The sequence below is a fragment of the Schistocerca serialis genome, chromosome 12 (genome assembly GCF_023864345.2).
Source record: "Schistocerca serialis cubense isolate TAMUIC-IGC-003099 chromosome 12, iqSchSeri2.2, whole genome shotgun sequence".
In the NCBI taxonomy this organism is placed as follows: domain Eukaryota; kingdom Metazoa; phylum Arthropoda; class Insecta; order Orthoptera; family Acrididae; genus Schistocerca; species Schistocerca serialis.
The window spans coordinates 84,804,939-84,828,297 of NC_064649.1; the positions used below are offsets into that span (position 1 = coordinate 84,804,939).

General features: G+C 45.6%; 1 protein-coding gene across 1 annotated transcript in view; it reads left to right on the forward strand.

Annotated features, from left to right (window-relative positions):
• The window catches only part of LOC126428287 (acetylcholine receptor subunit alpha-like), a 737,302-nt gene that overhangs the window by 602,236 nt on the left and 111,707 nt on the right, over positions 1–23,359 (forward strand). The window contains exon 5 of the mRNA XM_050090204.1: positions 9,151–9,266. Coding sequence (XP_049946161.1) covers positions 9,151–9,266 — 116 coding nt within the window. The remainder of the gene's footprint in view (positions 1–9,150; positions 9,267–23,359) is intronic.

Here is a 23,359-nt window from a genome sequence, read left to right on the forward strand (position 1 = left end):
AACACAGTAGGCGGTCACATTCAAAATATTGTGCAACTTCTCCACTCTCTCCACTATCGTCTCGATTGTCATTCGCCAGGCATGGAGCACCAGGACCTCCACTGCTCTTAAGATTCCTGGTCATTCGGAAGAGACAAAGTTTGCCACGTCGTTCTTTGTAAATCAGCCTGCCCACACTGGAAGCCTCTGTGCAACCTAATCACTATGTCACTTACTGGTGCACCGTCTGCGTACACTCGCACCCACTCGGCACGGATTATTGCCGGCGTTGTTCTCGTCCAAATGCACGAGACGAAATACCAGAAGGTACTCCAGTATACAACGTGTTGTACCACTTTGTTTTGGCTCTTCTAGCGGCGTATCGAGGTACTGTAGCGTGGGGAATTCGATATGTAACGGGATTACAGACATGTATCTCCAAACAAACAAAAAATTCTTTCAATAATGTGATTTTCACTCTGCAGCGGAGTGTGCGCTGATATGAAACTTCCTGGCAGACCGAGACTCAAACTCGGGGCCTTTGCCTTTCGCGGGCAACTGCTCTACCAACTGAGCTACCCAAGCACGATTCACGCCCAGTCCTCACAGCTTTACTTCTGCCAGTACTTCGTCTCCTACCTTCCAAACTTTACATAAGCTCTCCTACGAACCTTTAGGAACTAGCTTTCGTGAAAGAAAGAATATTGCGGAGACGTGGCTTAGCCACAGGCTGGGGGATGTTTCCAGAATGGGATTTTCACTCTGCAGTGGAGTGTGCGCTGATATGAAATTTCCTCGCACATTAAATCTATGTACCGGACCGAGACTCTAACTCGGGACCTTTGCCTTTCGAGGGCAAGTGCTCCAACAACTGAGCTACCCAAGCACGACTCACGCCCCCTCCTCACAGCTTTACTTCTGCCAGTACCTCGTCTCCTACCTCCCAAACTTAACAGAAGCTCTCCTGCGGACCTTGCAGCACTATCACACGTGAAAAAAAGGAGGATATTGCGGAGACATGGCTTAGCCACAGGCTGGGGGATGTTCCCAGAATGAGATTTTCACTCTGCAGCGGAGTGTGCGCTGATATGAAACTTCCTGGCAGATTAAAACTGTGTGCCCGACCGAGACTCGAACTCGGGACCTTTGCCTTTCGCGGACAAGCGCTCTACCAACTGAGCTACCCAAGCACGACTCACGCCCCGTCCTCACAGCTTTACTTCTGCCAGTACCTTGTCTTCTAGAGCACTTGAAACAAAAAATTATTAACGAATTTTATTTTTTGGAAGTGATGATTAAAACTTTATAGGCATCCATCATCCACACAATTCCGAAGGTTGCAAGAGCCGACAAGTCGCGACAAATATCGTGCAATCAGCTTAACAGCTCATGCATCTAATTTGCTGGCAGGAATAATATGCACTGATCAGCCAGAATATTATCACCATCTACCTAATAACCGTTATGTATATCTTTGGCATGGATAACAGCAGCAACGAATCATGGCATGAAAGCAATAAAGCACTGGTACGTCGCTGGAGGGAACTGGCACCACACCTACACATGACTCACCTAATGCCCGTAAATTATGGATAGGGGGGGGGGGGCGGGGGCATGATCTCTAACGCTGCGTTCAATCTCATTCCAGATGTATTCGACCGGGTTCAGATCTGTCGAGTTAGGGGACCAGCACATCAAATGGATCTCGCGTCTGTGTTATTCGAACTACTCCATCACACTCCTGGCCTTGTGACACAGTGCATTATCTTGTTGAAAAATGCAACTGCCGTCGCGAAACACGATTGTCATGATTGTCATGGTCTGCAGCCAATGTACGAGTCTTCTTGGCCGACATGTGCCTTGCACGGGCTTCACTGAGCCCATGGATGCCCACATGAATGTTCCCCAGAGCATAATAGAGCAGCCACCAGCTGTCTCCATCTCGCAGTGCACATGCCAAGTAGCTGTTCCCCTGAAAGACGATGGATTTGCACCCTCTCATTGGCGTGTTGAAGAAGGTATCGGGATTCAACAGACCTTGCAATGCTCTGACACTGCACCAACGTCCTGTGCGGAAGCTCACGTTCTCATTTCATCTACATCTACATACATACTCCGCAATCCACCATACGGTGCGTGGTGGAGGGTACCTCGTACCACAACTAGCATCTTCTCTCCCTGTTCCACTCCCAAACAGAACGAGGGTAAAATGACTGCCTCTGTACGAGCTCTAATCTCTCTTATCTTATGTTTGTAGTCTTTCCGCGAAATATAAGTTGGCAGCAGTAAAATTGTACTGCAGTCAGTCTCAAATGCCGGTTCTCTCCGTTTCCTCAGTAGCGATTCACGAAAAGAACGCCTCCTTTCCTCCAGAGACTCCCACCCGAGTTCCTGAAGCATTTCCGTAACACTCGCGTGATGATCAAACCTACCAGTAACAAATCTAGCAGCCCGCCTCTGAATTGCTTCTATGTCCTCCCTCAATCCGACCTGATAGGGGTCCCAAACGCTCGAGCAGTACTCAGGAATAGATCGTATTAGTGTTTCATAAGCGGTCTCCTTTACAGATGAACCACATCTTCCCCAATATTCAACCAATGAACCACAACTGCCATTACATGCTTGTCCCACTTCATATCGCTCTGCAGTGTTACGCCCAAATATTTAATCGACGTGACTGTGTCAAGCGCTACACTACTAATGGGGTATTCAAATATTACGGGATTCTTTTTCATATTCATCTCCATTAATTTACATTTATCTATGTTTAGAATTAGCTGCCATTCTTTACACCAGACACAAATCCTGTCCAAGTCATCTTGTATCCTCCTACAGTCACTCAACGACGACACCTTCCAGTACACCACAGCATCATCAGCAAACAGCCGCACATTGCTATCCACCCTATCCAAAAGATCATTTATATAGATAGAAAACAACAGCGGACCTACCACACTTCCCCGGGGCACTCCAGATGATACCCTCACCCCCGATGAACACTCACCATCGAGGACAACGTAATGGGTTCTATTACTTAAGAAGTCTTCGAGTCACTCACATATTTGGGAACCAATCCCATATGCTCGTACCTTAGTTAGGAGTCTGCAGTGGGGCACCGAGTCAAACGCTTTCCGGACGTCAAGGAACTTCAGTCGTAGTAGTTAGCTGTGTCGTGCTGTCAACACTGGCGCATGCATGGGTTGTCGGCTGGGGACACCCAACGTTGTGTTCGGTGCACTGTGTCTTCAGACACACTTGTACTCCATCCAGCATTGAAGTTTGATGTTAACACCGCCACAATTCGCCGCCTGTCCAGTTTTATCAGTCTGCCCAGCCTACGACGTCCGACAGCTGTAATGAAGGGTGGTCGTCAAACTCAACTACGTCTGGGAATGGTTCCATCTTGCTTTTGCTACGCTGAAGATCCTCACCACAGCACCCGACAAATCGCGAAATTTCCGAAATGCTCGTGTCGAGCCTCCGTGCCATTAGAATCTGCCCTCGATCAAACTCAGATAGAGCTCGCGCCTTCCCCATTCTACACACGGACTGCATGCTCAGTGGTACTACATGCACCGTTGTCTCTGACTAGCAGTCATTCCTCGCCAGGTGACGCTGCTCTAGCCTGGAAGTGTTTATTTCGATAGCAGGTCGGTGGTCATAATGTTCTGGCTGACCGGTGTTGAGAAGAATGGAAAAGAAAATTGAAAATTACTAGACGACAGTCAATTTGGCTTTAGGAAAGGTAAAGGCACCAGAGAGGTAGTTCTTACATAGTGGTTCATGGTGGAAGCAAGACTGAAGAAAAATCAAGACACGTTCATAGCATATGTCGGCCTGGAAAAACTATTGGACAATGTTCGAAACCCTGAGAGAATTACAGATAACCTATAGAGAAAGATGGGTAGTACAAAATACACACGTGAGCTAAAAGGGAACAATAAGACTCGAAGACCAAGAATGAAGTGGTAGGATTAAAAAGGATGCAAGACAGGGATGTAGTCTTTCATGCCCACTGTTCAGTCTATACATCGAAGAAGACCAGCATATGAAATGGGAGTCCAAATGCTATCCACAGGATTCGACCAGGACGCAGAGTGGAAACGTGAGTGGCAAGCTACAAGAACCCGAAATCACGAACTTGTATACAGTTCAACAGTTCCAGTTCCAGGCTTCCAGCAACCAGGGGAGTTGTGGGTGCAGTTAAACAGATATCGAACTGAAGAGGGTAGGTGCAAATACAACATGCACAAGTGGGGCTTTTCAAGTGACAGTTTGTGTGGCTGTGGTGACACCCAAACAATGAGCCACATTGTGAATGACTGTCCAATCAGACGCTTCCCTGGTGGCATTGAGAAGCTCCGTCAAGCATCCCACGAGGCACTCCGCTGGATCGAGTCCATCAACATCCGAGTGTAGTCTGAGGCGTTTTAAAACTTGTGTACGATATATAATTTCATATGTTCATTTTTTTTATTTCTTTGTTTTTCCAAATGTGTATTACTGTAATTGATGCATACGATAATAATAATAATCGAAGAAGCAATGACGGAAATAAAAGAAAGGCTTAAGAGTGGAACTAAAATTCAAGGTGAAAGGCTATCAATGATAAGAATTACTGATAACATGTCTATCCTCAATGAAAGTGAAGAAGGATTACAGCATCTGTTGAATGGAATGGACTGTCTACTGGATAAAGTACATGTTTTGAGTGTAAATCGAAGAAAGACGAAGACAATGAAAAATAGCAGAGATGAGAACTGCGAGAAACTTGTCAGAATTGATGAACACGAAGTAGAACTCTGTTATGTTGACAGCAGAGCAAGGACGACGTAAAGAGCTGAACACCACTCGCAAAGAGGGCATTCCTGGGCAAAACAGATCTAATAGTATCAAACATAGAGCTTAATTTGAGGAAGAAATTTCTGAGAACGTACGTTTGGACCATAGCAGTATACGATAGTCATCCATGGACTGTCGGAAAACTGGAACAGAAGAAATCGAAGAATTTGAGATGTTCTGCTACAGGAGACTGTTGAAAATTAGGTGAACTGGTAAAGGATGAGGATGTGCTCCGCAGAATGGGCGAGGAAAGGAATGTGTGGAAAACAGCAATGACAAGAAAAAGGGACAGTATGATGGGACATCTCCAAAGGCATCACAGAATGACTTCCATGGTACTAGAGGGAGTTGTAGAGGTCGAAAACGGTAGGGGCAGAGAGAGATTGGAATAAATCCAGCAAATAATTGATGCGTAGGTTGCAAGCGCTATTCTGAAATGAAAAAGTTGGCGCTGGGGACCAATTCATCGGGGGAGGGGGGGGGGGGGGCTGGTGGAGGGTCGCATCAAAGTAGCTAAAAACAAAACGATCCTTCCTTCATCAGCATACTTCGTTGGGAACAGTTTCTCCCATGAATCCCTAGTACGCTGTTTCCGCTGCACTAGTTGCGTGGCGGATGCCCATTTTCTGGGTGTAAAAAGATGCTGGTCTCCAGAATAATTCAAAGATGTTTCATAGGATTTCGAGTGGACTTTTGAACAGATCAGTGCGTGACACCGTCTCAATGCCCATGGAAAAACGTCTTTCGCTTAGTTGACGGGATCACTGTCATGTGGATACAGGTCAGAGATGGTTGTTATTTGTTAAGTGTTGCCACAATCTAGATGGCATCTTCGAACATGCATAGTTGAAATGGATGACCGTGGGACGTCAGCTGGTATAAATTTATACTAAAAATGAAGAAATTCCTCCAGCTGTATTTAAGGTGTAATTCTTCATGCTTTCCCGGTGATCTTTTGACATCTTGGATATTCGGGAATCCAGCTGGATGTTCGTGTCGTTCTCGCACGATATTTAAGGTGTCGATTTTATGTTTGCAACTAGTTTCAACGTTGTAACAACGTCATCTTCGGCCCAACACTTGTTGACGTCAACTGCGTGCGGCTGATACTAGAAGTCAGTGGTGAGATATGGACGTGCTCCGTTGGGAAGGTGGGTAGTAACTCTCCACCTTACTTACATTACTTTCATAATGATATTAGCTGCGAAACGACAGCAGGTAGGCAGATTGTAATATGTTCTACATAGTCACACCGATCAGTTTCGGATCGGAAGCATCGAGTTTCCTACAACAAACTAAAATCTAATGTTACCGACATCAGTGTGCAATCTACTTACGCAATCGAAATGGTAGAATGCTCTACAAATGACAATGAAGCAACCATGATGTCAAAGAGATTTTAAAAATACTTTTCGAAAACTTTACAGAGAGTTTAATATGTAAAGCTAAATCCAAAACTGTGGTTAAAATAGCATTCGTTTTGTTGGATGCTATCTTCTTCTTCCTCCTCTAGTCCTCTTCCCAGTCACCATTCCTTCTTGTGCGTCCTCATTATGCAGTCAATTCTCAATCAGTTTCTTAACCAATTTCTTTTCCTCTGCCTTAACTGGTTCCAGTATTTGTCTTTTCTCGTTCATCTTGTACAACAGAACCTCAGTCCTTGTTTTGTGTGTCCGCTTGATCTTCCATTCTTCTTCAGATCCACACCCCATACTAAACACCAGTCTCCTCTTCAATTTTTTATTTAATAAACCACTGAAAATGATAAACTCTCTGTATAACATTATTTTTTCAACACTGTTTCTTGAATTCAGGTAATATTGATGATTAATTTGCACTGCCCCACTAACCCATTACAAATTTTCCCTTACCTTTCTTGATTGCCTCGCAAAAATCATTTCCTTAGGTTTTTAATATTTACCATCTTTCCATACTCCTCGCAGCAAGTGTCCTCCTCTTATGACACACTATTTATTGATATTTCAGGTTCACTTAGTAATACCATGTCAACAGCAAGCCTTATACATTTTTCTGTCCTTACTCCTACTGTCACACCACTCTTACGTTGAAAGAAATTTTGAACTAAAAGATATCAGCATTAAACAGAGTAGCTGAAAGGCAGCAACCTTCTCTAGCATATTTCTCAGTTTTAAAAGACAGAAAACAGCTTATAAGACATTAAACTTGATCTTCAGCTTCTTTTCTCAGCTTCAGTCTGAAAATACATTTGCTTTGCTGCTTACACTCTTTGGTTCGCCAGCTACATGTGGCCACACTCCTTCCCCATGCGGCTAACTTGATTCATTCATTTAACAAGCACATGTCCCAGTTGTGGTTCAGTTCAGCCCAACCCAACCCCAAGTCATCTCTTAGAGTGAAATCACATCGTGACTGTCACCAATCAAACCAGTAACCCCCAGAAACTGTGGATTCGATCCTAATATGGTCCATATTCAATTATTTTCGCATTTCACCTCGATCATGCTCCAGAAACCCCCTAAGAATGTTTTCTCAGATAGTAAGTTATACACTTACCAGGCATATGCTAATGTGTCAACAATTTCCCACCAATGTCCCCACAAAAAGGGGCGCTAAGTGTGCCTCATCTCATTGCAATGTTCTGCTGGTATTAAGCGATAAGTGAAGCAAATCGTATTATCAGTTCCTGAGTCATGATTGGATGCACACACCTACACACGGTGTAGCCATTGTTTCCTCTCCTGTGGCAAGCTGGCCCACCGCTGTTGTAAGTGTGTTTGACATGGTCAGTACTAGCACTGGAGTAGGGTTGACGTCTGAGGTGGTACTGCATGTCTTCTAATGGGGACAGAGGTGGGTATTTTTCTGGCCACAAGGGTACCTCAATATGATGCAGACAGTTCATAGACACATGCCCCATGTGTGGACGAGCGTTGTCCTGTTAAAAAATCACCATCTGTAACGTGAGGTAATACCCAATGGCTCCCCGCACGTCGCCAGGAGTAACACCATCACCTCTCTCGAAAACTTTGGAAGAATAGGACCTCTCCCAAGGTTGCCACAAGACTATACTCGTCACCGATGGTCATTTTGCGTGGAGAAAACCGCGATTCGTCACTAAACACTCACTCCAAACACAGCCACCAGTTTTGTGGTGTTAACGCCAGGCTGGACATAGGACAGTAATTGGCTGCAGGTAGTGTCTGAACAATGGTGCAGGATGAGACAGAATATCGTATGGAGTTCATTACTTGCTGTTGGATGTGAAAGGGTTACGATGTGCTTATGGCACAATGCGATGACCCTCCCTTGTGATGCTCAGGCGTGGTGGACCAGAACTTCGACAGCAAGTATGGCTACCCTCACGTTCTCATTCAGTCTGATGTGGATATTCCACGATTTGAGCAGCAGGCAAAATTGAGTTCCACAATGAGGCCCATTTCAGATGCTGTCAAGTGTTGGCAACTCTGTCTCATAAAATTATGCGGCATGTCCAAGTCCTTCAGAGTGATCACACCTGTTGTATATATTGCCAGGCCCAGTAAAGACACTGAAGGGGAACAACACGAATGCACTCCAGTGGCCCTTCTACCTGTTTCAGAGATCTGCAGCGCTAATCATTTACATTGCCGCCAATGATGAGTTTGTGTACTGACATTGTCACTCGACTGTTTCTTCATGGTGATTCACTTCTTTTGTCTGTCAGTGAGACACATGCCAAGAATAAACTTGAGGACATTATAGCAATTTCAGGGATTTTAACATGCTCATTTATCCATACATCTGAAAAAGGCTGGGCTACCAACGACTTGTCAACAATGTGTCTTCGATTATGTTGCTGCAAGACAGTCGACAGCGCATCAGAAGCCGCAGGTTGGCATTATTGGGTCTGTGTGAAGTAGGCCTCCATCAGAGTACAGTAACTGAGCGACGTGGCGCAGTGGTTAGCACACTGGATTCTCATTCGGGAGGACGACGGTTCAATTCCGCATCCGGCCATCCTGATTTAGGTTTTCCGTGATTTCCCTAAATCTTTCCAGGATGGTTCCTTTGAAAGGGCACAGCCGACTTCCTTCCCCGTCCTTCCGTAATCCGATGAGCTGATGACCTCGCTGTTTGGTCTCTTTCCCCAAACAACCCAACCCCAACCAGAGTACAGTATTGGAGCTTCCGTCTACCACCTCTCCACGAGGCATTTCGACAGACGCGTTCCAGTGAAACCAGCGAGGGATCCTCTGTGCACCAGCTGGGCATCCTAGGGTCCCGGGCGGCTGCGCCAGCCCGCGCGGCGTCTGCGTCAGTGTGAGTAGCGACGAGCGCGCTGACGGCCTGGCTCCTTCCTTTCCGCAGGTGGACCTGCGGCACATGGACGAGCAGGCGGGCTCCAACGTCGTGGAAGTGGGCGTCGACCTGTCCGAGTTCTACATGTCCGTCGAGTGGGACATCCTGGAGGTGCCTGCAGTCAGGTCAGTAAGTTGTTACATTACAGTCGTTCCACACACTCTACTCTGCTCTGTTGAACATTCATTCTTTTACCAAAACAGGAGGGGTAGAACGAGGGTCAGTCAAAAAGCTGGGCCTCCAGTTTTTTCTCCTTAATTGAAAAAGTGAAAAATTTCAATTTTGCGTTATTCGGCAAAGTTTCTTCTCCAGACCACTTCAGTAGTAACCTTCTGCATCAGCAAATACCAGTACCAGTGTCACTTCCAAATGGCCGACATCGGTGTTCGTAGTAGACAGCCTGGGAACGAAGCTGCTGATGCTGCGGAGAAGGCTGCTGTCCTCCTGCCTCGGACAGCTTCCTTTTTTGTCCCATCAACTGATGTTAGTGGGGTTCTTTGTCGGCGCTTTTCATCTTTGTGGCGTGAGGCTTGGTCCTCTCTCCATGAAAATAAGTTTAGGGCCATCAAACCGATCCCGACGGCTCGGACGACGTCCTCGCGCCCTTCCCGGCGAGAGGAGGTCATTTTGGCCAGGTTGCGGATTGGGCATTGCCGATTTAGCCACCGCCACCTGTTGTCCGGTGACTCCGCCCTGCAGTGCCCCTGTGGTCATCCATTGACGGTGCACCATATTTTGTTGTCCCGTCCCCATTTTATTCAGTCTCGTGTTGTCCTACGTTAGCTGATGATGCTCGAGCAGCTGCTCGTGGCCTTCGTTTTATTACACTGACGAACCTGCCCAAAACGATCTAACTCTTTTATTTTGTTTCTCTGTGTCTTTGTAAGTACTTTCTGTTGTTGCCCCCTTGGCTGACGAACTGTGGAGCGGCAGGTCAGTGACAGCAGTGACTCCACAAGACATTCGGCGAGTCGAAGACATCATTCGTGCTGACTGCCGGGTGGCTGCAGATGATTTTTGTCGCATTCTCTCTCTCAGTAAAGGCTGGACGATGACCAGTTTTCAACAATAATGGTACTCAAAGGTTTGTGCTGGTTGGCTACCAAGAATGTTAACCCCTCCCAGCGGTGCCGTTGTGCCGTTTAGGGGAAGAGGAGTATCTGGAAAAAATTGTAACCGGGGACGAAACATGAGGTTTTTTTTAACCAGAATTGTAGCACCTGTCAGTGAAATGGCATCACACGAACTGACTGAAGAAGAAAAAGTTCCAAACTGTGCGTTTGGCGGAAAAAATTGTTTCTACAGTATCGTGGGATGCAGAGGATGTAGTTTTGATCGATTTCTTGGTGCAGGGATGCACGATAAATTTTGTCCAATACAACCCTCAGGTAAATGGTTCAAATGGCTCTGAGCACTATGATACTTAACATCTGCGGTCATCAGTCCCCTAGAACTTAGAACTACTTAAACTTAACTAACCTAAGGACATTACACACATCCATGCCCGAGGCAGGATTCGAACCTGCGACCGTATCGGTCGCGCGGCACCAGACTGAAGCGCCTAGAACCGCTCGCCCACCAAGGGCGGCCGGAGCTCGTATCGTACATTGGTTCCAGACCACGTATCTCCTTTCATGACGATCATGTTCTGCGATGGCAGTGGCATTTTTCAGCAAGATAATGCGCCATGTCACAAGGCCTGGAGTGTGTTGCAGCGGTTCGAGGAACACAGTGGTGAGTTCCAGCTGATGTGCTGGCCGCCGAACTCGCCATATCTGAACCCAGTCCAACACACCTGTAATGTGGTTGAACGTGGCATCAGAGATCGTCCCCCTGCCCGGAATTTACAGGAAGTAGGTGACTTGGGAGTGCAGATGCGATGCCAGCTCTCTCCAGCAATCTTCCAAGGCCTCATTGCTTCCAGGCCGTGACGTGTCGCCATTGTTATCCATGCCAAAAGTGGACATTCCGGTTATTAGATAGATGGTCGTAATGTTCTGGGCAACGGCCTTGCCGCAGTGGATACACTGGTTCCCGTCACATCACCGAAGCTAAGCGCTGTCGGGCGTGGCCGGCTCTTTGCTGGATGACCATCCGGGCCGCCATGAGCTGTTGCCATTTTTCGGGGTGCACTCAGCCTCGTGATACCAATTGAGGAGCTACTGGACCGAACAGTAGCGGCTCCCGTCAAAGAAAACCATCATAACGACCGGGAGAGTGGTGTTCTGACCACACGCCCCTCCTATCCGCATCCTCATTGAGGATGACACGGCGGTCGGATGGTCCCGGAGGCCACTTGTGGCCCGAAGATGGAGTGCTTCATAATGTTCTGACTTATCAGTGTACTTTGTTCCACCTAGACTCGTGAAACACTTGGTGTTATTTATAAACGGGTCTGTGCCGAACATTTTGTCACGGTAATTCGAGAATATATGATGTATTAACATTTATAGTACAAAATGACTGAGGGAAACGATGACGAAGCCACAAGATTATACCCGTCACCCTCGAGCCATGGTATTTGGCTACCTTAAGATAGTTCAATCGTCGCCAAAATCCTTACAGCCAGTTCCGAGTGATTCACAGCAGCATTCTTGCACATGAAGAGTCATTTAGCTACCCTAAGATCGTCCAAATCTTACAGCAAATTCATAGTGCCTCATTTAGGCTGTAGTGTGGCATCCAGTAATTCCCATATCGATATTTTATGGTACTTGTCAAAATCTGCACTGCAATGGATGTTTTCAAAATTTGAAACCAAAACATCAAAAACTGCGGCCTGTCGCGTGAGGCGCACTCATACTCGTGAACAGAAATTGTGCCACCTTATGATCGCCCGATAGCTGTCAAAAATCTATGCAAGAACCTTCGGATGGTTTACAAGTCTATTTTGAAAATTTAAAAAGAAAAGACGCATGTTTGCGGTCTGTAGCAAGGTATGCAATCATGCTCGTAATCAAGCTTTGGCTACCTTAGGATCGACCAATATTTCTTTTACTTATGCCTTTGTCCCACAGTTTTCGCAGGTTCGGCGTGGTTACAATCGGATTTGGCAAGGTTAATTGGAAGGGGAGGCCGGATGCCCTTCCTGCTTCCGCCCCGTACCCCCGTGGATGGAATCAGTGTACCCCAGCTGTCTGCATCTAGTGTAAATCAGGAAATAGTGTGAACGTGTTTCAAAAGTCGGTGAGGTTGTAACTGCGGCGGGATGTAGGGACCAGCCCAGTATTCGCCTAGTGGGATGTGGAAAACCGCCTAAAAATCACATCCAGGCTGACCCTCAACATTAATTCGCCGGGCGGATTCGATCCGGGGCTGGCGCGCCTGCCCGCGTCCAGGAAACAGCGCATTAACGCTCTCGACTAACTCGGTGGGTGGATTACGATAGATCAGTGGTTGCCTAAATTTATACGTTGAATTTCGGATGATCATAACTGTATTTTCAAAATTTCAAACCGATACTGCGGCCTGTAGTGCAGTATTCAATCATAATCGTGAACAACTGTCTGACTACCTTACGATCGCCCGACAGCCGTCAAAATCTGTATTGCATATTTCACGATTTTCACAAGTCTATCTGCAGAATTTCAAGCCAAAAAGCCAAAAACTGCTCTCTATATAGTATCCATCACGCGCGTCTCTGTACAAGCAATCACCGATGAAGAAACGATTCAGCGTTCACGTGAAATGATTCTCTTGGATAGACGATTAACTATTGACGAAGTGGCACATCGTCTGCATACTAGTCACGGTTCCACCTACGAAATCATCCACAACAGTTCGCGCAAGATGGGTCCCAAAACAACTCACACAGTTGCACTAAAAAACGCGCAAAAAAAACATTTGGATCGATATGGTAACGAAGGGGACAACCTCTTAGACAGGATCATTACTGGTGACGAAACATGGATCCATCATTACAAGCCGGAGAGTAAACGGCAGAGTATGGAATGGAAACATCCAAATTCGTCGTGCAAGATAAAGTTCAAGACGCAACCGTCCTCAGGAATACTGATTCTTATTGGTTTTTGGGACGCACAAGGTCCAGTACTGGAACATTTATGGGGAAAGGGGCACAACAATAAACAGTGTAAGTTACAGTGAGATGCTTACTGCCAGGCTAAAGCCTGAAATTCGAAGCAAACGCCGAGGATTGCTATCAAAAGGTGTTGTGTTGTTGCACGAAAATGCCCGTTCGCATACTGCTGCCAACACTGCTGCAACCCTCCAGAAACTCAATTTTGAAGTTACTGGCCCCTTCTGACTATAACTTGTTTGGTCCACTCAAACAGGCATTAAGGGGCCGTCGATTTGCCTCGGACGAAGCAGTGAAAGAAGCGGTGCATTCCTGGCTCGCAGCTCAACCGAGAACCTTCTTTTATGAGGGCATCAGCAAGCTTGTACAACGATGGAATAAGTGCGTTGAAATGCAAGGAGACTATGCCGATAAAGTTCTTGTAAGTTTCCTATTTGATTATAATAAAATTTTATAATTACTTTGCGGATAATAATTGGCTTACCCTCATAATTTTTTATTTCTAATTTTATTTTCACCATCGTACTGCCCTTTTTACGAGGGCAGTTCAATAAGTAATGCAACACATTTTTTTTCTCGGCCAATTTTGGTTGAAAAAACCGGAAATTTCTTGTGGAATATTTTCAAACATTCCCGCTTCGTCTCGTATAGTTTCATTGACTTCCGACAGGTGGCAGTGCTGTACGGAGCTGTTAAAATGGCGTCTGTAACGGATGTGAGTTGCAAACAACGGGCAGTGATCGAGTTTCTTTTGGCGGAAAACCAGGGCATCTCAGATATTCATAGGCGCTTGCAGAATGTCTACGGTGATCTGGTAGTGGACAAAAGCACGGTGAGTCGTTGGGCAAAGCGTGTGTCATCATCGCCGCAAGGTCAGGCAAGACTGTCTGATCTCCCGCGTGCAGGCCGGCTGTGACTCCTGCAATGGCGGAGCGTGCGAACACACTCGTTCGAGATGATCGACGGATCACCATCAAACAACTCAGTGCTCAACTTGACATCTCTGTTGGTAGTGCTGTCACAATTGTTCACCAGTTGGGATATTCAAAGGTTTGTTCCCGCCGGGCCCTCGTTGTCTAACCGAACACCATAAAGAGCAAAGGAGAACCATCTGTGCGGAATTGCTTGCTCGTCATGTGGCTGAGGGTGACAATTTCTTGTCAAAGATTGTTACAGGCGATGAAACATGGGTTCATCAATTCGAACCTGAAACAAAACGGCAATCAATGGAGTGGCGCCACACCCACTCCCCTACCAAGAAAAAGTTTAAAGCCATACCCTCAGCCGGTAAAGTCATGGTTACAGTCTTCTAGGACGCTGAAGGGGTTATTCTGTTCGATGTCCTTCCCCATGGTCAAACGATCAACTCTGAAGTGTATTGTGCTACTCTTCAGAAATTGAAGAAACGACTTCAGCGTGTTCGTAGGCACAAAAATCTGAACGAACTTCTCCTTCTTCATGACAACGCAAGACCTCACACAAGTCTTCGCACCCGAGAGGAGCTCACAAAACTTCAGTGGACTGTTCTTCCTCATGCACCCTACAGCCCCAATCTCGCACCATCGGATTTCCATATGTTTGGCCCAATGAAGGACGCAATCCGTGGGAGGCACTACGCAGATGATGAAGAAGTTATTGATGCGGTACGACGTTGGCTCCGACATCGACCAGTGGAATGGTACCGTGCAGGCATACAAGCCCTCATATCAAGGTGGCGTAAGGCCGTAGCATTGAATGGAGATTACGTTGAAAAATAGTGTTGTGTAGCTAAAAGATTGGGGAATAACCTGGTGTATTTCAATGCTGAATAAAACAACCCCTGTTTCAGAAAAAAAATGTGTTGCATTACTTATTGAACTGCCCTCGTATTTCCTCTTATTTATTTTTCTTCCTATCGTTCTTTTTTTGGGTGTAATCTTCCTGCGACCAAATGCCAACCATAACTGCTCATCAGTTGGTAACATGGCAGTTGGTGTAATCAGTATGAGGACAGTCGCAGGTGACGAATAAATGACAGCAAGAAATTATAGTAAGTTTATAGCACTGAAATTAAATTCTCTCTGTCTTCAGTTTACTCATAGAGGTTAGTTTTAACCATCGTGAACAAAGCAATAGTGGTTTCAGTTCTGCTGCGGCTTGTTACCGCCGTTTCCTCGGATGTATACCACGTCACGAGGTTGTGGTTATCTCTGGGCAGGAGTTTAAATTCATGGCCATAAAACGAATCGTCTGTGGCAGTTCGGTCATTGGTCGCTTAAAATGAGCTGTAGACAGAAAAACCTCGCATTTCCCACACATCTTTCGGCAGCCGCTTCCAACATTGTACCGAATTTGTGAAGTGACCCTCTGTGTAGGTGTGTCGCCTGAACTCGAGCGATAGCCGATAGACGATGTTGCAACACTGTAGCGGCAAGTGACAGACGTCACCTGTCAACCGGGTTTCACTCAGACTATACCATCGGACCTCTTGGAGGGGACTGCCAAGTTGGAGATTACCATGAGAAAAAGATTGAAGAATCAAAGGAAGGATAAGTTTATACGCATCGGGGCGTGGAACGTCAGAAGCTTGAACGTGGTAGGGAACTAGAAAATCTGAAAAGGGAAATGCAAAGGCTCAGCCTAGATATAGTAGGGGTCACTGAAGTTAAGTGGAAAGAAGACAAGGATTTCTGGTCAGATGGGTATAGGGTAATATTAACAGCAGCAGAAAATGGTATAGCAGGAGTAGGATTCGTTGTGAATAGGAAGGTAGGACAGAGAATCTGTTTCTGTGAATAGTTCAGTGATGGGGTTGTTCTTATCAGAATCGACAGCAAACCAACACCAACAACGATAGTTCAGGTATACATGCCGACGTCGCAAGCTGAAGATGAACACATAGAGAAAGTGTATGAGGATATTGAAAGGGTAATGCAGTATGTAAAGGGGGACTGGAATGCAGTTGTAGGGGAAGGAGTAGAAGAAAAGGTTACAGGAGAATATGGGCCTGGGACAAGGAATGAGAGAGGATAAAGGCTAACTGAGTTCTGTAACAAGTTTCAGCTAGTAATAGCGAATACCCTGTTCCAAAATCACAAGAGGCGGAGGTATACTTGGAAAAGGCCAGGTGATACGGGAAGATTTCTGTTACATTACATCATGGTGAGACAGAGATGCTGAAAGTAGATACTGGATTGTAAGGCGTACCCAGGAGCAGATATAGACTCAGATCACAATACAGTAGTGATGAATAGTAGGCTGAAGTTTAAGACATTAGTCAGGAAGTATCAATACGCAAACAAGTGTGATACGAATGTACTGAGCAATGACGAGATATAGTTGAACTTCTCTAAAGCTATACACACAGCAATAAGGACTAGTCCAGTAGGCAGCACATTTGAAAAGGAATGGACATCTCTAAAAAGGGCCATCACAGGAGTTGGGAAACGAAAAGCAGGTACAAAGAAGGTAACCGCAAAGAAACCATGGGTATCAGAATAAATACTTCAACTGATCGTTGAAAGGAAGAAATACAAAAATGTTCCAAGAAACCCAGGAATACAGAAATACAAGTCTATGACGAATGAAGTAAATAGGAAGTGCAGGGAAGCTAAGACGAAATGGCTGCAGGAAAAATGTGAAGACATCGAAAAAGAAATGATTGTCGGAAGGACAGACTCAGCATACAGGAAAGTCAAAACAACCTTCGGTGACATTAAAAGCAAGGGTGGTAACGTTCAGAGTGCAGCGGAAATTCCACTGTTAAATACAGAGGAGAGAGCGGATAGGTGGAAAGAATACATTGAAAGCCTCTACGATGGGAAAGATTTGTCTGATGTGATAGAACAAGAAACAAGAGTCGATTTAAAAGAGGTTGCGAGTCCAGTACTAGAATCAGAATTTAAAACAGCTATGAAGGACTTAAGGTCAAATAAGGCAGCAGGGATCGATGACACTCCATCAGAATTGCTAAAATCATTGGGGGAAATCGCAACAAAACGACTATTCATGTTGGTGTGTAGAATGTATGAGTATGGCGACATCCCATTTGACTTTCGGAAAAGCATCATCCACACAATTTCGAAGACGGCAAGAGCTGACAAGTGCGAGAATTATCGCACAATCAGCTTAAAACAGTTCATGCATCCAAGTTGCTTACAAGAATAATATACAGAAGAATGGAAAAGAAAATTGAGGGTGCGTTAGATAACGATCAGTTTGGCTTTAGGAACGGTAAAGGCACGAGAGAGGCAATTCTGACGTCGCGGTTAATAATGGAAGCAAGACTAAAGAAAAATCAAGACACGTTCATAGGATTTGTCGACCTGGAAAAAGCGTTCGACAATGTAAGATGGTGCAACATGTTTGGAATTCTGAAAAAAAAAGCGGGGGTAAGCTATAGCTAGAGACGGGTCACATACGGTATGTGCAACAGCCAAGGGTAGATGACCAAGAACGAAGTGCTCGTATTAAAAATGGTGTAAGACAAGGATGTAGCCTTTCGCCCCTACTATTCAATCTGTACATCGAGGAAGCAATGATGGAAATAAAAGGTTCAGGAGTGGAATTAAAATACGAGGTGAAAGGATATCACTGATACGATTCGCTGATGACATTGCTATCCTGAGTGAAAGTGAAGAAGAATTAAATGATCTGCTGAACGGAATGAACAGTCTAATGAGTACACAGTATGATTTGAGAGTAAATCGGAGGAAGACGAAGGTAATGAGAAGTAGTAGAAATGAAGACAGTGAGAAACTTAACATCTGGATTTATGGTCACGAAGTAGATGAAGTTAAGGCATTCTGCTACATGGGCAACAAAATAACCAATGACGGACGGAGAAAGGAGGACATCAAAAGCAGACTAGCTATGGCAAAAAAGGCATTACTGGCCAAGAGAAGTCTGCTAGTATCAAATATCGGCCTTAATTTGAGGAAGAAATTTCTGAGGATGTACGTCTGGAGTACAGCATTGTATGGTAGTGAAATGTGGACTTTGGGAAAACCGAAACGGAAGAGAATCATACGAATGTTGAAAATTACGTGGACTGATAAGGTAAGGGATGAGGAGTCTACGCAGAATCGGAGAGGAAAGGAATATGTGGAAAGCACTGGTAAGGACAAGGGACAGAATGATAGGACATCTGTTAGGACATCGTGGAATGACTTCCATGGTACTAGAGGGAGCTGTAAAGGCCAAAAACTGTAGAGGAAGACAGAGATTGCAATACATCCGGCAAATAATTGAGGACGTAGGTTGCAAGTGCTACTCTGAGATGAAGAGGTCAGCACAAACACAGGAGACGAATTCGTGGCGGGCAGCATCGAAGCAGTCAGAAACTGATGACAGAAAAAGAAAATACTATCTGGTTCGCTGGCAAACAGGACGTCACGTTGCCTGTTGGATGTTTTCAGGGTGCTTCAGGATTTCGACTGCGTCTCTTATGTGCATACCCACGGCTATCTCGCACGCAGTCGGGTTCAAGTGGTTCAAATGGCTTTGAGCACTAAGGGACTTAAGATCTGAGGTCATCAGTCCCCTAGAACTTAGAACTACTCAAACCTAACAAACCTAAGGACGTCACACACATCCATACCCAAAGCAGGATTCGAACCTGCGACCGTAGCGATCGCGCGGTTCCAGACTGAAGCGCCTAGGACCGCTCGGCCAAACCACCCGGCACGAGTCGGGTTTGTTGGATGTCTATAGCTGGTCCTCAATCGGAATGGTGCTCTGCTAGTGTGGATCGGTCCTGCTACTCCAGCTGAACTCACGGCATGTGTTAACAGACGTTACGGTTTCCCCAGTATAGGCGATACCAAACTCAGACTGTATCTCGAAACCTCCCGTATCGTCGATGACTTTTGCTGCTTTCTTAATGGACACTACGCAATCCTGAATATCGCAGCCACTTTGGAAAGCTGCATTGATGCCTCTTTAGAATTGGACAATCATTCGGATTCCCCTCCCAGATCGAGTATCCATATTCAGGAAAGATCCAGAGAGTCTCATGACTCCATAGCACGGCCACAGCTTGTTGCAGGCACGTCACGTGGGCCGGTCCACCGAAGCGACAGAGTCCGTAAACACTGTCAGCCCGCATTTGTCCCGCAGTTCGGAGTGCTGCAGGAAGCCTTCCACGCGTGCCATTAACACTAGAGTGATTAGCCTTGCCTGATTCGCATCTCTCCCTTTACTGTTTCCAAACGCTTACGACGACTATCACTACACTCTGGATCGCCGTCCACTTCGTGAATTCCGCCGTCATCGACCACGGAAACCGCCTGTTTGATCATGATCTCTGTATCACTGTCATAAAGCGTGTTCTGCCTATGCCCAGAAGGACGCAAAAGAGTCCTCGGCGAAGCGTATTGTCTACCCGATGACTGATACCACTGACCTATGGTAAGTTCACCACTGCTAGCACTGTTCTCTTATCTCATTCTTTGTATCTGCTGTCCTATTAAACTTACTGGCTCCTATTGCCCATTTATTGTCGTATTTGTTGTCTCGCAAAGTGTTATCCAGCTCTTTCAGTTCTCGGTTTTGTCTCTGAACCCGTCAGCGTTCGTAGCACGAAACACTTCTACATCTACATCTACATCCTTACTCCGCAAGCCACATGACAGTGTGTGGCAGAGGGTACTTTGGGTACCTCTATCGGTTCTCCATTCCAGTCTCGTATTGTTCGTGGAAAGAAGGATTGTCGGTATGCCTCTGCGTGGGCTCTAATCTCTCTGATTTTATCCTCATGGTCTCTTCGCGTGATATACGTAGGAGGGAGCGATATACTGCTTGACTCCTCGGCAAAGGTATGTTCTCGAAACTTCAACAAAAGCCCGTACCGAGCTACTGAGCGTCTCTCCTGCAGAGCCTTCCACTGGAGTTTATCTATCATCTCCGTAACACTTTCGCGATTACCAAATGATCGTATAACGAAGTGCGCTGCTCTCCGTTGGATCTTCTCTATCTCTTCTATCAACCCTATCTATCCCTCTGTCATCTATTTCGATATCTACCATTTTGCCATCTGTGCGACCATCTAGAGAAGGAACTACAGTGCAGTCTTCCTCTGTGAAACAGCTTTGGAAAAAGACATTTAGTATTTCGGCCTTTAGTCTATCATCCTCTGTTTCAGTACCATTTTGGTCACAGAGTGTCTGGACGTTTTGTTTCGATCCACTTACCACTTTGACATAAGACCAAAATTTCTTAGGATTTTCTGCCAAGTCAGCATATAGAACTTTACTTTCGAATTCATTGAACGTCTCTCCTGTCGTGTTTAGAGGAAACATCTCAGCCTGTAAGATCCGGGCAATCACAGAGGGTGGGATTATTGATAGTTAGGCCCATTACAGGGCTCCTTAGGGACATGGCTGTCAAGAAAGGAAAGAAAACTAGTGTGCACTCCGTGTGCATACCGGGTGGTTTAATTCCAGACGTGGAACGGGTACTCACGGATGCCATGAAGAGCATAGGGTGCAGCCAACAGCAGGTGGTTGCTCACTTCGGTACCAATGATATGTCTCACTGTGTCTTCCACTGGAGTCTATCTATCATCTCCGTAACGCTTTCCCGATTACTAAATGATCCTGTGACGCAGCGCGCTGCTCTCCGTTGGATCTTCTATATCGGTTCTATCAACCCTATATGGTATGGATGCCACACTGGTGAGCAGTATTCAAGCAGTGGGCGAACAAGTGTACTGTAACCTACTTCCTTTGTTTTCGGATTGCATTTCTTTAGGATTCTTCCAATTAATCTCAGTCTGACAACCTTATATGATCATTCCATTTTAAATCACTCCTAATGCCTACTCCAAGATATTTTATAGAATTAACTGCTCCCAGTTGCTGACCTGCTATATTGTAGCTAAATGATAAAGGGTCTTCCTTTCTATGTATTCGCAGCACATTACACTTGTCTACATTCAGATTCAATTGCCATTCCCTGCACCATGCGTCAATTCGCTGCAGATCGTCCTGCATTTCAGTACAGTTTTCCGTTGTTACAACCTCTCGATATACAGGGTGATTCAAAAAGAATACCACAACTTTAAAAATGTGTATTTAATGAAAGAAACATAATATAACCTTCTGTTATACATCATTACAAAGAGTATTTAAAAAGGTTTTTTTTTACTCAAAAACAAGTTCAGAGATGTTCAATATGGCCCCCTCCAGACACACGAGCAATATCAACCCGATACTCCAACTCGTTCCACACTCTCTGTAGCATATCAGGCGTAACAGTTTGGATAGCTGCTGTTATTTCTCGTTTCAAATCATCAATGGTGGCTGGGAGAGGTGGCCGAAACACCATATCCTTAACATACCCCCATAAGAAAAAATCACAGGGGGTAAGATTAGGGCTTCTTGGAGGCCAGTGATGAAGTGCTCTGTCACGGGCTGCCTGGCGGCCGATCCATCGCCTCGGGTAGTTGACGTTCAGGTAGTTACGGACAGATAAGTTCCAATGTGGTGGCGCTCCATCCTGCTGAAATATAAATTGTTGTGCTTCTTGTTCAAGCTGAGGGAACAGCCAATTCCCTAACATCTCTAGATACTGTAGTCCAGTTACAGTAGCACCTTCGAAGAAAAAGGGACCAAAAACTTTATTGGCTGAAATTGCGAACAAATGTACAACTAAATGAAACTTTATAGCTCCCTTAATTCTCCGACAGATAGTGCCTAGCTCTGTCTTTTGTCGTTGCAGAGTTTTAAATTCCTAAAGTTGTGGTATTCTTTTTGAATCACCCTGTACTACAGCATCATCCGCAAAAAGCCTCAGTGAACTTCCGATGTTATTCACAAGGTCATTTATATATATTGTGAATAGCAACGGTCCTATGACACTCCCCTGCGGCACACCTGAAATCACTCTTACTTCGGAAGACTTCTCTCCATTGAGAATGACATGGCGCGTTCTGTTATCTAGGAACTCTTCAATCCAATCACACAATTGGTCTGATAGTCCATATGCTCTTACTTTGTTCATTAAACGACTGTGGGGAACTGTATCGAACGCCTCGCGGAAGTCAAGAAACACGGCATCTACCTGGGAACCCGTGTCTATGACCCTCTGAGTCTCGTGGACGAATTGCGCGAACTGGGTTTCACACGATCGTCTTTTTCGAAACCCATGCTGATTCCTGCAGAGTAGATTTCTAGTCTCCAGAAAAGTCATTATACTCGAACATAATACGTGTTCCAGAATTCTACAACTGATCGACGTTAGAGATAGAGGTGTATAAGTCTGCACATGTGTTCGATGTCCCTTCTTGAAAACGGGGATGACCTGTACCCTTTTTCCAATCCTTTGGAACGCTACGCTCTTCTAGAGACCTACGGTACACCGCTGCAAGAAGGGGGGCAAGTTCCTTCTCGTACTCTGTGTAAAATCGTACTGGTATCCCATCAGGTCCTGCGGCCTTTCCTCTTTTGATCGATTTTAATTTTTTTTCTATCCCTCTGTCTTCATTTCGATATCTACCATTTTGTCATCTGTGGTACAATCTAGAGAAGGAACTACAGTGCAGTCTTCCTCAGTGGAACAGCTTTGGAAAAAGACGTTTAGTATTTCGACCTTTCTCATCCTCTGTTTCAGTACCATTTTGGTCACAGAGTGTCTGGACATTTTGTTTTGATTCACCTACTGTGGTGTCACCGCCAGACACCACACTTGCTAGGTGGTAGCTTAAATCGGCCGCGGTCCATTTAGTACATGTCGGACCCGCGTGTCGCCACTGTGTGATCGCAGACCTAGCGCCACCACAAGGCAGGTCTCGAGAGACGATATAGCACTCGCCCCAGTTGTACGAGGAGATTGCTAGCGACCATACGGACGAAGCCTTCCTCTCATTTGCCGAGAGCCAGTTAGAATAGCCTTCTGCTAAGTCCATGGCTACGACCTAGCAAGGCGCCATTAGCCTTACCTACTTTGAGAGTTATAGTATAAATGTCTCAAGAAGAATGCTGTAGTCATCAAATAATAAAGTTAAGTATAAAGCAGCTACGTACTTTTCTTGCTACCATTCAATAGTTATCCTGTTCCAGAATTGACGCCCGTCGGCGTGAGTGTGTACGCGTGCCTTTCTATCGGCTACCCGTCACTGTGGACTGGCTGCCTTGTCAGTCCACTTCACCTACCGCTCTGACATAAGACCAAAATTTCTGAGACGGATTGTGGTGGAACTCGGCG